General features: G+C 45.8%; 2 protein-coding genes across 2 annotated transcripts; one reads left to right on the forward strand and one right to left on the reverse strand.

The window, feature by feature from the left end:
• Positions 1 to 9105: 9105 nt before the first annotated feature.
• On the forward strand, positions 9106 to 10440 carry LOC145983322 (uncharacterized protein F54H12.2-like). Its single transcript, XM_083116465.1, has one exon. It carries the CDS (start codon positions 9106 to 9108, stop codon positions 10438 to 10440), a length of 1335 nt encoding a protein of 444 aa, XP_082972591.1.
• A 2073-nt stretch (positions 10441 to 12513) lies between these two features.
• On the reverse strand, positions 12514 to 13260 carry LOC145983323 (death-associated inhibitor of apoptosis 1-like). The gene has a single exon (XM_083116466.1). The coding sequence runs from the start codon at positions 13258 to 13260 to the stop codon at positions 12514 to 12516; it is 747 nt and encodes a 248-aa protein (XP_082972592.1).
• Positions 13261 to 15150: the final 1890 nt, after the last annotated feature.

A 15150-nucleotide genomic window follows, 5' to 3' on the forward strand; every position in this document is an offset into this window, starting at 1 on the left:
TAAAATGTCGTTGTGGTGAAATGTGGGTGTCCTTGTTCAAATAAAGTGAGGTAGTTTCAAAATGCAAGTACGTGATCGATCGAGGTGAACTGGGTGTGGTACGGAATGTTAGGGTGGAGGTAGTCGTCCTTGTCTCAAGGTGAACAGGTACAAAAAGGAAGGATGTGATGGGAGAAGATTAGTGTGTATGGAATGCAGAAACGTGTGTGTTTTTCCGAGGTCGCCAGGTACTACGAGGTGCCAAGAGTAATGTTAGCGTCGGATCGTTGTCGTTTCCGTGATCGTGTTTTGAGTTTGGAGAAGGAGTTGAGTCCTTTGTTGTTGCGTCGGTTGGGATTGTGTGAAGGTGAGTTGACGTCATGGTTGGTTAGAGAATATATAAGTACAGTTGTGTTGGGGAAACGTTTATATTTGTTCGACTGTTGTGTTGGTAAGGTGTTTGATTGGTGTCGACAATGGTTGACCCACGAGGTAGTTATTTGAGTGCGTGTGATTATTTACTTGACCAGTACGAGAGAATAGGAACGACTGGAAGTGTGGATAGGAAACGTTTGATACTGCAGGAGGTGATTCGATTAATGGGTGAAGGGGAACCTTGTAGCAAATTGGGTGTATTGGAACGTCTGAGAGTGGAAGTTGCCGGTGGAAATCAAGATGGTGCAGGTACATCATCGCGATCGAGGTTGAGGCGGGTGGAAGATGGAGAAGACGAAGAAGGTGTGGGAGAAGAGGCAACAAATCGTCGTGTTGAGGTGCCGTACAATAAATATGTGAATTTGAAAGAGGTGGGCGTTCGTCGTATAAAAAAATACAATGCGGAATGTACAACAATGACGTTTAGTTTTAATGGACCGGATGGAACAGATGCGTTACAATGGGTGCACCAAGGTTTGGACCATGTGGTGTCACATATCGTCGGCCAGTATAAAGCAACAGATAAGATCGGTATTGTGTTGCGAAATGTAACAGACGAAAGTATCAAACCTGTTGGTTTATCGTTACGTCGAATGAGTCAAATGCATCCTGATATATTATGGGATGTGGTTGCTCGAGTGCTCCAATCAAATACTACGTTTCTATCTACGGATCTGTTGGAGATGGAGGTGTCGGTAATCGATATGCCTGTAGGATATGGAAGAAAATATACAAGTAGGGGTGTGTTATCGAAGGAACGTTATGTGCAGTTGAAAAGGAGTGTGGTGACGGTGAAGAGTACAAAGGCGAGTGGTTCCAAGGATGCGAAGATATGTCTTGCAAAGGCGTTGGTGATCGGCATAATGTATGCAAATAAAGAAAGCGATGCTGAATATTTTCGTCAACATAAGCAGATGTTCATCAATGGCGATGGTCGCTTAACGGAATGTGCATTGGATTTATGTCGACAAGCAGACGTGGATCTGGTTGAAACAGGAGGGGGTCTTATTCAGTTGGCTGCGTTCCAGCGGTATTTTCGTAACGAATACAAAATATTTGTGTTTAACAGTTTGGAACAGCCGGAAGTTGTGTTTGCACAAAATGTTCCCGATGCCAAAAAGTCAATTTACCTTCTTTTGAATCAGGACACGAACCATTACGATGTGATTGTAAATCCTGTGGGTGCATTTACGATTCCTTATTTTTGCGAAAAATGCTATCTATTCGCACGGAACGAAAGGCATGTTTGTAAGAGTATGTGTCCTCAGTGTCGGTCAGAACCTGTGTGCGAAAAGGAACGTACCGTGAGTTGTGGTAGATGTAACAGAAACTTTAACAGTGATATTTGTTATGCAAAACATTTGACGACACGTTACGGTAAGGGAACGGTTTGTAGTCAGATCAGAAGTTGTGTTGGTTGTTTCCAACTATTAGACGAAACGCATCCGTACACGGGAAAACACAGATGTGGCTACAGATATTGTAAAACGTGTAAGGAACAAAAAGAATTTAACCACCTGTGTTACATGGAAAGACATCAAGGACGGGGAGAAGGAAACGCGTTGAAACGGTACCTGTTTGTATTTTACGATTTCGAAGCTACACAATGTACACCGTTTGTTGGTCGTCCATCAACGTATATCCATGAACCGTGTTTGTGTGTGGTCCAACAGGTGTGTAGGTTTTGTATGGACGACGGTGACATGAAAAGGAATTGTAACGTGTGTGGAATAAGACAGCATTGTTTCGAGGAGAATCCAGTAAAGGAGTTTATGGATTACGTATGTATCGAACGACCATATTTCAAGAAGATTGTTTTAGTCGCCCACAATTTTAAAGCATATGATGGGATGTTTGTGTTGGGTGAGTTGTTGAAACGCGACGTGGAACCACCGGAGGTTATAATGGATGGGACAAAGATAATGTACATGAGTATAGGCAAAAAGGTGTGTTTTCTGGATTCGTTAAACTATTTGCAAATGCCGTTGTCAAATTTTTCGAAAACCTTTGGGCTACAAGAGACAAAAGGATTCTACCCACATTTTTTCAACACAAAAGCAAATCGGAATTACAGAGGTCCATTTCCACACCATCGTTATTTCGATCCAGACCATATGTCCTCGAGACAACGGGAGAAATTTTACCAGTGGTATGAGCAAGAAGCCGATAGGTGTGTACTGTACGACAACGCATACGAATGTCGAAGATATTGTATTCAGGATGTGACCGTGTTACGTCTCGGTGTGTTGAAATTCAGACAACATTTTCTGGACATAGCTGGAGTGGATATTCTGGTAGAATGTTTCACGATTGCATCTGCCTGTTCCTTGACGTACAGACGTCATTTTCTTCCTCCGAGTACAGTGGGAATAATTCCCAACGATGGTTACAGACAGCTCGGTAACCAATCGAAAAATGCTATAAAATGGCTTATGTTTGTGGAGAAAACAGAACATGTGGAATTACAATATGCAGGGAAAGAAAGGGAGCACAAAGTTGTGAACGGTATTCCTGTGGATGGATACGACGCAGACTCCAAGACCATCTATCAGTATCATGGGTGTTACTTTCACGGTTGCCCTAATTGTTTCAAGGAAAGAAACAGTCCGGTATCGAAGAAGATACAGTCCGATCCAGCGGACACAATGGGAGCACGATATGAACGAACCCAGAGAATATCGGATCTATTTCGTAAGTTGGGTTATACAGTAGTCGAAATGTGGGAGTGTGAGTTTCTCCAGATATTAAAAGATCGTCCTGAACTGAGTAGCGAGTTGGAAGAACACCCTACGTTCCAATGTCTACCGTTGAGAGTGCGGGATGCTCTATATGGAGGTCGGGTGGAAGTGTTCAAAATGTACTCATCGACGTCAGATTCCGAGGAGAAGATAAAATATTTCGACATTACATCCTTGTATCCTACGGTAAATAAATTCGCCAAGGCCCCGGTAGGTCATCCGGAGGTGTTATTCGGTGAGAATATACCCACTACGGAGGATATGTTGGAGATGGATGGGATTGTAAAAGTACGGGTACTACCACCAAAACGATTGTACATTCCTGTGTTACCGTTGAGGACCGGTGGAAAACTGTTGTTTCCTTTGTGTCGTACATGTGCAATATTGTGCGATCAGTTAGAAGGAAAAGAAGATGGGTGTCGGCATACGGATGAGGAGCGAGCTATTGTGGGAACGTGGGTATTGGATGAAGTTCGTGTTGCTGTGGAAAAAGGGTACAAAATTCTGAACGTGTACGAGGTGTGGAAGTACAAAGTGAGTGTTTACGATCCTCGAACCCAGACTGGTGGTTTGTTCGCTCAATACGTGGACACGTTCCTTCAAATCAAACAGGAGAGTAGCGGTTGGCCTACGTGGTGTACGGATGAGAAAAAGAAAGAAGAGTATCTTCGACGTTATCGTGAACACGAAGGGATCGAACTTCGAAAGGAAAAAGTGGAAAAAAATCCTGGTTTACGTGCAGTGGCGAAACTATGTTTGAATTCATTGTGGGGTAAATTTTGTGAAAATCCAAACAAACCCCAAACGACCATAATCAAACAACCACGAGATTTGTTTGAAAAATTAAGTGAACCGGGTATCGAAGTAAAACAGTTGTTGTTTGTGAACGACGATACAGTTTTTGTAAACTGGACTTACCTGGATGAATGTACACCCACCAATAAAAAGGGTAACGTTGCCATAGGAGCGTACACGACCACATTTGCCAGACTGCGTCTATATAAGCTGTTGGACGCGTTACAGGAGGATATCTTGTATTGCGACACGGATAGTGTGATATTCAGGGAGACAGACACGAACCGCGGTAAATTACGTTTGGGAGATTATCTCGGTGATTTGACAGACGAGTTGGCGGAATTTGGTGAGGGGTCCTACATTCGTGAATTTGTAGCTGGCGGACCGAAGAATTACGCATTAAGTGTATGGTCGCCGGAGAAACAAAAGGAATGTCGAGTGGTGAAAGTGAAAGGAATAACATTGGACTATGGTACGAGTATGACAATTGATTTCGATGTTATCAAGGAATTTGTTATGAAACTTGAGGAAAAAAGACAGATTACAGTACGATATCCGAAAAAAATCGCCAGAAAACGTCCGTTTATTCTGGTAAGCGAGCCGCAGGAGAAAACCTACCGGGTTGTGAACACAAAAAGGCGATTGAAAAATGACACTTTCGATACCCTACCACATGGGTACCAAGATTGAGACCATAAATGAAGGCGCGTGTGGGACGACCAGATTAGTAGATGCGATGGCACTGAGATGGAAACAACCGTTTCGTTGTATCGTTGCCGGACCGAGTGGTTGCGGAAAATCAACATTTGTAACCCATTTGCTGCGTAACCGCAAGGATACCATCGAAGGAGATTTTACAAAAATTCTTTGGTGTACAGGTTCAAATTTTCATCCGCCGGATATAAAGGGTGTGGAACACTATAACGGAATACCTGACTACAACGTGATTACAAGTCATAGTCCGTGTCTGGTGATCCTGGATGATATGATGACGGAAGCGTACAACGATAACGGGGTGTCAGATTTGTTTACGAAAATGTCGCATCACAATTGCGTGAGTGTGTTACTTCTAACGCAAAATATATTTCCCAAAGGTTCAAAAGCACGTGATATAGCCTTGAACGCTAACTACATGGTTATATTTAAGAATCCCAGAGACCACCTGCAAATCTCAACGTTGGCACGTCAAATCTACCCGGGGATGTGGAGAAACTTTGAAAAACTATTTAAGGAATGTACGCGAGTGCCGTACAGTTATTGTTTGCTGGACTTCACTCAGGACACACCCGAACCGCTCCGTGTACGATCGGAATTGTTTGCACAGTCCGAGGACGACAAGAAAAACGGCATTAGTTACTGTGTGGTGCACGTTCCAGATCCTGATCGATGCCTGACCTTCGACCACGATGAGCAAATTTATTCGCTCAAATAGAAGCCTGTTCCAAACACTTCGTTCGGCGCCACCTAGACTTCGAAGAGCTATTTTAAAGGAAGCCGATCCAAAACTGGTGAATACGTTATCCGAGTGCTGTCTGAACGTATTAAACAACAACGTTCCAATCACAAAGGCGACAAAACGTAAACTTGCAAAGTACAAGAACGTGTTACGAAAATTAGCAACAAAGAGCGTACCGTTACAACAGAGAAAACGCCTTCTCGTACAGAAGGGTGGGTTTCTTCCCGTTCTTTTAGGTAGTGTCATTAGTGGTTTACTGGGTACATTGCTGAATCGGTGAGCGGTATATAAAAAAAAATGCATTACAAAAAATTGATTCTGATGTCCCCGGAGCAGTTTGAAAAAATCAAAGGGAACGCAGCCAACGTTGAATTAACGGGTTTAGATCAGGAAATGCATCGTATATTATATTCCAAAAACTTGGACGATCACGAAAAATGGTCATTGTATCGTCAGACATTGGACAAGTACCTACGTGTGGTGCGTAGGAAACAGGAGCCTTTGACCATACCGGTACTCACGACGACGACGACGTCGACGACGCCGTCCGAGAAGGTTGGAAACGTAAATAAAGAAGGTGCTACATCAATATTTAGCGGATTGCCGTGGGTAGAACATCGTCTGGTGAAAGAGGAAGGTGTGACAACAGCGGGAGAAGAGGAAGAGGACGACGACGACGACGACGAGGACGACGACGACATCGACGGAGGCGAGGAGGGTAAAAAGAAGAAGAAATCACCGAGACGTACTCCTATCAAATCCCGACTACGAAGTGCACGTGGCACAGCGAGCAGAAAACGGTCGAGACACGTAGCATGGGAGCCGTTACGGATGTAAACAAGATCCTGGGTGCAGCGTATTATTCACCGGAGAAGGGAGAATCGTTCACCACTGCAGACAAGTTGTGGAAGGCCGTAGACAAGAGGATACCGAAGAAGCAGGTCCAGGAATGGTTGATGGAGCAGGACACGTACACGTTGCATAGACCCAAACGTGTAAAGTACCCGAGAGTAAACTACAACGTGACCAACATTGATGAGTTGTGGGAAGCAGACCTGAACGATCTTCAAAATCTGAAAAGGTACAATCGAGGTTACAAATATTTACTTACTGTAATTGATGTGTTTTCCAAGCAAGCGTTTGCAGTACCCCTCAGAAACAAAACTGGTGTAGAGGTAACGCGATCATTAGGTAAACTTCTCCGAGAGTGTAAACGGAAACCAACTGTGTTACAGACAGATGCGGGAACAGAATTCACCAACGTTCTATTCCAGAAACTATTGAAACGAGAGGGTATCGAGCATCGTATTCCTAGAAACGCAGACGTGAAGGCAAGCGTGGTGGAACGTTTCAACAGGACATTAAAAACACGTATGTGGAAATATTTTACCACACGTGGAACGTACAGGTATATCGATGTTCTGGGAAAATTAGTTCGAGGTTACAACGAATCGTATCATAGAAGTATAGGTATGAAACCTGTCGACGTCAACGAACATAATGTGTATGCGGTATGGAAAAATTTACAAAAAGGTTCGTCGTCGTCGTCGTCGACGAAACCAGTGCCGTTTGTTACCGACGCGAAAAACAAAAAAGTATTTCGTACAGGAGATACGGTACGAGTGAGTAAGGTGAAATTACCTTTTGAAAAGGGGTACGTACCGAATTGGAGTCGTGAACATTTCAAAATACACAGAAGAATTCAGCGCAAACCTGTTCCAGTTTATCTCGTCGAAGATCTGCAAGGTAACGTGTTGGACGGATCGTTTTACACGGAAGAACTACAGAAGATCATTGTTCCCGAGGAGAAAGAGTACAGGATCGAAAAAATATTGCAACGTCGGAAACGAAACGGACGATTGGAATATAAAGTGAAGTGGCATGGGTATCCTACGACATTTTCGTCGTGGGTACCTGCAGAAAACGTTCATCGTGTGTCGCCGCAGTAGGAAGGGAGAAAATGGAAAAAATAGAGAGATTTTACGTGCGCCTCTTCTCGAACAGTTCGATGAATATTTTCCCTAGAAACACAATATCACATTTTACAACAAAGTTACCGGAAACAATAGAATTGGACGAAAACTGGGAAGTGGGGTTGGTGGAGGTGACATATCCTCTGTATTTTGACAACGTAGTACGGTTGGATGAGACGAGGTCGTTGACGTTTCCGGTTATGCAGTACGCGAATGTCGGTGAATTTGCCCAGGTTATGTTCGGAGATTTGAAAAAGGAACCAAACAAACGAAAATACGTGGATGGTTTTATAAACGATATCGAGTCTATCTTTGGAGGAGGAGTATACGGAGAAGAGGAATCTCCGGTAAAAAGACATAAAAGAGCAGAGGGCGACGGCGACGGCGACGGCGACGACGACGGTAGAACATTTACGGTGTTACCTATTGCCAAAGAAACCTTGGTGGCCACAGTCGCTGCGGCGGCGGCGAACGAAAACAGCATTTTGTATTCGAGACCAAAATCTTACGATTTTCCTCATAACGTCAACAGTGTGAAAATTTTATCCACAGCGAACAGAATTAAAGTGGGTCGAGACGTGATCATGAACCTACCACCGCAGCTGTACACATCGACGAAGGAACTACTAGCCAACATCCACAACCTGATTCCCGACAGCCTGAGTACGGACGAAGTGAAAGACGTGATGATCGACACGGCAAACACATTACGACAAGTCCTGTACACGATGGAAGAAAAGAAAAACGTAGAGGAGGAAAAGGAGGAGGACACATCGACGCCGTCAACGGTCACACCATTCAACACGCAACTGATATGTGTATACTGTGATTTGATCCCATATCAAATCGTGGGGGATGCTACAGCACGACTCCTTCGAACCATATGTCACGATTTTGCCGCCGGCGCAGGTAACACCGGTCAGCATGACTTTCGAAATGTTCACTATTACCCACTCACCAGATATTCGTTCGAAACTATCGAAATAGAATTTCGAAACGATAAGAACGAGATTATACCGTTTCACGGGAACAGCTCGCCGTCGATGGTGTTACTGGAATTCCGTAAACGTCCACGTCGTCGACTATACGATTGATAAATAAATAGACGTGCATCAATCGATCCCCAGACAGTTGGATACGAACCCCGATCATGACCAATACCATCGTCGATTACTACATTCGGCAGGCGCAAACAGGTCGTGGAATCGGACCGTATTACCAGGGGCGGAGATATCAACGCGGACATGGGATCCTAGGGTCGTTTTTTCCTTGGTTGTTTCGCGCCGTGAAACCACTTGTGATGTCCGGAGCCAAGACAATAGGACGTGAGGCGTTACGTACCGGAGCGAATATATTAGCGGATGTGGCTACGTCGGACGGAGCAGCTGTACGAGACATTGTGCGGAAACGTCTACACGAAAGCAAGACAAACCTGCTGACAAAAGCCGAAGCTAAATTAAAAAACATGACCGGATCCGGTATAAATGCTAGAAAACGAAAACGTGTTGGTCAGTCGAAAGTCGGGTGCAAACGTGTACGTGTCAGTACAGCAGGTAACGAGCGTCGTCGTCGTAAGACACCCAAAGTAATAAAGAAGAAAAAGAAGACAACCACCCGTAGCACCAAAAAGAAGAAGAAGAAGGTCACCACAGTAACCCAGCGTCAGCGACGTCGTCGCCAACACGGACATAAGGATATATTTTCGCCGTAATCACCTACTAGAGACAGAATGGAAGGTGTTGCATCGTCACTGGATATTTTCGAGGAGCCGTGTATTCAAACAGGCATTGTGGATAATTACATAGAGATTTGTCACCCTATAGCCTCGATCGAAAATCAAAATGTTATAGAATTTGTGAGTCAAGGGACGGACGAGTCCTACAGAGATCTGGCTACGACCAAACTATACTTAGACCTGATAATGACAAAACTGGACGGTACCCTATTGAAATACAACGACCTTACGACAAAACAGTGGGGAGTTGTGAACAATCTGGCACATTCGCTCTTCTGTCAGTGCTCCGTTTATCTGAACGACAAACTGGTTACCTTTTCGAGCACCAACTACCACTACAAGGCTTTTCTGGAGACGGTAATCGGCTACGGCGAGGATGCGGCGAAAACTCACCTCACATCCAGATGTTTCTACAAGGACACAAAAAATGAAGCGAATGCTGCTACAAACGAGGGTTTTGCAAAAAGACGAGAGTTGTTTCAATGGGCAGATTCCTCCGCCACGGAGAGCACGGAACTCCAGAACCATGTGGAACTTAGCACCAACCTGCATGCGGATTTTTTCAAGCAAGAAAAGTACCTTCTGAACAACGTCGAGTTGAAGGTTGTGCTCACCAAGGCGAAAAACGAATTCATCATGTGGGGAGACACCCCAAATGCACCGGTAACAATAAAGATCAAGCGAGCAACGCTACACATCCCACATTTCAAACTACACCCAACCTACCTGTTGGCACACAGTAGAGCGCTAGAGAAGAGTAACGCAAAATATTTTTTCAAACGATCCGAGTTGAAAACCTACACCGTTCCGGCCGGAGGAAAATCCCTGACACTAAACAACATCACCAACGGAACAATTCCAACCTTTCTGATATTCACAATGGTTCCAAACAACGCCTTCGTGGGGAGCGGAGACACGAACCCGTTTTACTTGACACCCGAATCCTTGAACTACTTTGCATTGTACCTCAAGGACCAGCTGGTACAGACGGCGCCCCTGGAGCCGAACTTTACATCCGGAAACTATGGAGGCATCACACGAGCATACGATACACTCTTCACAGGAACAAATATTTATCATGCAGACAAAGGGCACATGATCACCAGAGAAATGTTTACCAACGGTTACTTCATGTTATGTTACCAGTTGACACCCGATCAATGCGATGACCCGTCATGCAGAAGTTTACCAGATAAAGGGGAGGTACGCATCGAAGCGAGATTCAATTCACCCTTGACACGGTCCATGACGTGTTTGATATACCTCCTCTATAATACTTCGGTGGAGGTCTCAAAAGAGAGGGGCGTCATTTACAACTACTCCGGATGAACACGTACGACATCCACAACGTACTCTCTGGAGATGTTGTGACCGGAGACGTTTTCCACGGTGTTTACCCGAGTGATATTCTTGCCGACGTGGTAGTTACAAAAAAACCAGCAGCCCTCGTTGCTAACACTCATCCGTCCACCAAAAACGGAGAACATTGGGTCGCCGTGTACATCGACAAGGAAGGGTACGGCAAATATTTCGACTCCTACGGAAACATTCCTATTCAGCCAGCCTTTGCCCGGTTCATGAATCGAAACTGCATATCGTGGGAGTACAATCCGCGTCAGTATCAAGATTTGTTCAGTACCGTCTGCGGTCAATATTGCTGCATATACCTACGCCACGAATGCATGCGAGTTCCCAAACGACCCTTTCACGTACACTTCACAAACGACCATGTTCGAAACGATCACATTGCGATTCAAATGTTTGATGCATATTTTTCGCATCCTCCTCCTCCTACCTCTACTCCCACCCCGACTAGCTGTACCATTAACCCTAATATACAATGTATGCAATCATGCTGTAGACTCATCGATCGTTTCTCTTGTTCCTGTTGTTGCAGACATTAAGAAACTGAAGGCGGTACCTGTCACTGCTCACCTGGAGATCATCTTCCTGGACGACGACGACGACGACGACGACGACGACGACACCGAAGGCGGCGACGTCAAACACCTCACAACAGCGACCATTCGACATAAGAAGAAGAAGAAGAACAAAAAGAAAACGCATCGCGGACGTCGATAATGGAAACGACGACGACGACGTTCCCGGCGGCGGCGGCGGACACCACGATCACCAACTCCACCAGCGGGCATTTGATTTGCCTACGGCAATCTCTAGAATACCTGTCTCCAACTAAAATTATAATTCTAGGGTACGAACTCGGCGGCGGCGACGGCGATACCAATGGACTAGAGAAGTGTTTCCCGGCGGTGCTGCTACGTTTCTCAGAACGAGATGTGCCCCTCTGTTGGACTATCTTCCGGGACCTGCTGCTCAATATCAACTGGAACCAAATAATAACATTTTTCCAAACAGGTGACGGTTACACAAGAGTACTCCGCGACGGCGACGACCATGTGATGGTCGTCCATACAGACTATTTATTTTCAGAACGCATTCTTGTGTTTCTAGTGGGCGACCAACGACTTTGCTTGACACAAGATGAACTGAAACGATTTCTACGAGCACGATGCACGCTGGCAGCCTACATGTGTTACTACGAGGGGTTACACCCACAGGCTGCTGCGTACATGCGATACTGTGTCGCAAAACATAACGTCGTCGTCAGCCGTCATCATGTGCCCCACCCACTCGTATGTCCTAGGATCGACCTTCTCAGTGCTGGGCTACTGCGCATCATTCGTGCGCACGTGCCCTCATGTCTTCAAACATAAATACCCAAAGTGAAATACCCACCCCACCAGTTGTTTTTGGGATCCTGTGACCGTCGCTACTGCTGCTCGAAAAACCCTCGTCACCCACTACTACTACTACTACTACTACTACTAGTACCATCAACAATGGCCGCCGCCGCCGTCGACCCCAGAGCAGTTGTCTTCAGCGTGGATGACGCCTTCGAGGTTTCCGTTGTCGGCGAAAAGGATGACACTAGGATCGTGTTCCGGAAGGATGGTTCCCGAATCAGTCTCGGCACGGACAAATATACAGAATTAACCAAATCAATGGAACTTCTTACAGACATTTTCCACGACCGTCGTCTAGATTGCAGCAAACGACGTATCGTAAAATGTATATTTACACCTGACTTCAGTATCATCATTCAGGATTGTGCTCGCAACTTCACGGTAACCCTCCAGGATGGCGGCGAGATCCTGCTGCTGGACGCACGACAATGGGAGACCTTCATGCACATGTATCACCCTATATTGAAGACCTACTACCGACACTGGCACGCCCAATGAAACCGGAGACTACCAGAACTACTACTACTACTACTAACACCACTATATGTATTCTCTAGTATATGAAGCTTGTACGTACTAACACTACAAACAAAGAAAAAATAAATAGTTTAATACACATTTATTACGTTTTTTCATTTCACATGTATATTTTTTGTAGAACCGCAATACGTGCACGGCACAGAACGCAACAATCCGTGGTCTTCACGGCACACGATGCACACACCAGAAAATGACCACACGGTAGGTAAGCTATCTGTCTCTGATGCACATAACAGATGACACAGTGTTGATTGTCCTCCATGTTCACATTCACCGCAGGGGCGATAACGGCCGTTGCGTCCAACTTTTTCTCCTCCTCTTCTTCTTCTTCCCCATCCACGTCCGAGGAATCGGCTGCTGCTGCTGCTCCCGATGTTGCTGATGCTGCTGCTGCTGCTCCAGAGATACCTTTGTAGAGTTTTGTAGCTGGAGGTTGCTCCGCGTCGGCGACGGCGCCGTCGACGACCGTGGACGTCGCCGCAGACAGACCGTCTGCGATCATCAGACGAAGGTAGATGCACTGAGGATACCATTTTCTGTGTTCTATCCATGGATTTTCGCCCCGCTGCCATTGATACAGACGTAGTCCACAGTAGTAGCATCGAACCACGTCCCCGAATCCACTGTAGAAGAATCCGGCGTCCGCCATTTCCTCCGGTCGAATGGTTATCGACTCGGGCCAAAGTGGACTGTATGTCGACAGGCGACCCTGGTAATCGGCGTAGGTCGGAAACATCGGGTATCTCCTGTTGATGCACACGGAATTTGGATCGGCACTTCCTAGCCTACGTTGCAGTTCGGTACCCAGCGGAGACGTGGAGGCGGCGGCGGCGGCGGCATCCATACCATACACTCTCGTGAAACTCACTACTACTACTACTACTACTACTGCTAGCCCAGCACGTCCTGCTCCTCCTCGAAGGCGGCGGTCGTCCGGAAACGAAGGGGGCCCCCCGCACAATGCCAAGCATGGCCGCAGGCCATGCTTGGCCTTGTCACACACACACACACACACACACACACACACACACACACACACACACATCGTGTCCTATTGTTGACGAAACATATCTATCTATCTCCCCGATAGGTTACTACTACTACAGTCTACTCTGATCAACCAAGTCCGAGCGGCGGCGGCGACGACGGGATTCGAACCCTCCTCCTCCTCTAGGCTAATCGGGAATCGAACTATCTTCATGTACAACACGTCATATGGACCCGTCTTACGCTATAGTGTGCTTCTCGGTCAACCAAGTCCGAGCGGCGGCGGGATTCGAACCCTCCTCTAGGCTAATCGGGAATCGAACCATTTTCTTTTATGTCTCCACAGAGTATCGAACCGGGACCTCTTTTAGACAAAAATGCGTCATCTGGATCCACCTTACGCTATAGTGTGCTTCTCGAATCCAAGCGGCGGCGACGGCGGGAATCGAACCCGCCTCTAGGCTAATCGGGAATCGAACCATATTCTTTTATGTCTCCACAGAGTATCGAACCCGGCGGCCGCCCGGTGGGACCTCTAGGTAACAACACGATATCTTATCCGCCGCCGCTATTCTGTCTCCCACGGTCGACGATAAATACAAAACATTACATGTAAGGATACATACCGGACAAGTTAGGTGAGTGGTTTACGTGACAGACTTCGAATTCAAAGGTCGTAGGTTCGAATCCTCGTCCCGACAACCACACACCTAACTTGTTCTGTATTTTCACAACCATTACTACATGTTTGTTCCACTTTTCCTCTCTCTTTCTTTTTCGCCGCCGCCGCCGCTACTCTCTACTCTGACCCCATAACATATTACGTCACCATATGTAATCGACCGTATAATATATTACCTACACATACTCGAAACCTACATCAAGACAACTTTCGGTAATTCTCCTCTTAGGTACTTTCTCTACCCGATTCCACTCTGCTGCTGCTGCTGTTGACCCACAATCACCGCTATTTATTCTGCAAAATATTTTCACAATCATACAGAACCATCATGGATACACGTTACTCTTCATCGTCGTCGTCGTCGTCGTCGCAGCTGCCCAACACTATCGCTGGTGTAAGTATTCTTTTTCTATCACAACTTACTTTCATAGGAGAACCCCAGTTCTCAAACAACAACAACAACAAAATCTCGGTCAGTGATTTTTTATTCACCTATTGTTGTGTACAAACACATCATCATTATAGTACTCGGCACCATCACCATTATTATTTCATATCGTACTTTGCCGCAAGGTTTTTATCGACACCTACAAAATTTTCTTTACGAAAAAATTTGTACAAATCATAACTGCTGCGTAGGGTCCAATGGGATTTCACAGGGTCTTGTAGCACATTTTGAAAAAAAACATCGATCTCCGGACTTTCCTTCCGCATCTGCTGCATAGTTGTATACAGGGCGATCAATCCTTGTATCTCCTTCTCTATGCGTATGGCGTTCGCTTCTAGTATCTGAAGAAATTCGTTCGTGTGCTCCCTCCGCACAATGTACTGCAGATAGTACGACGTCTCGTTACTATCCTTGCTGTCTTGCTCGCAGGGCTCGCCTCGGTGTGTTTTCTTGCAGGGTAGGCAATACTCCCCTGGGAAATTTTGTGATCCTCCTCCTCTTGGTGATGGGCCCTGTAAATACAAAACAAATCACACTACTTCAACCATATCACACACACACACACACACACACACACACACACACACACACACACACACACACATACATACATACTT

This window comes from Lepisma saccharinum, unplaced genomic scaffold (assembly GCF_977018435.1).
Source record: "Lepisma saccharinum unplaced genomic scaffold, izLepSacc3.1 HAP1_SCAFFOLD_794, whole genome shotgun sequence".
Classification (NCBI taxonomy): Eukaryota; Metazoa; Arthropoda; class Insecta; order Zygentoma; family Lepismatidae; genus Lepisma; species Lepisma saccharinum.

Bases quoted from the DNA above. Each gene is read 5' to 3' on its own strand.
- LOC145983322 (XM_083116465.1), top strand. From the start codon at position 9,106: ATGGAAGGTGTTGCATCGTCACTGGATATTTTCGAGGAGCCGTGTATT.
- LOC145983323 (XM_083116466.1), bottom strand. From the start codon at position 13,260: ATGGATGCCGCCGCCGCCGCCGCCTCCACGTCTCCGCTGGGTACCGAA.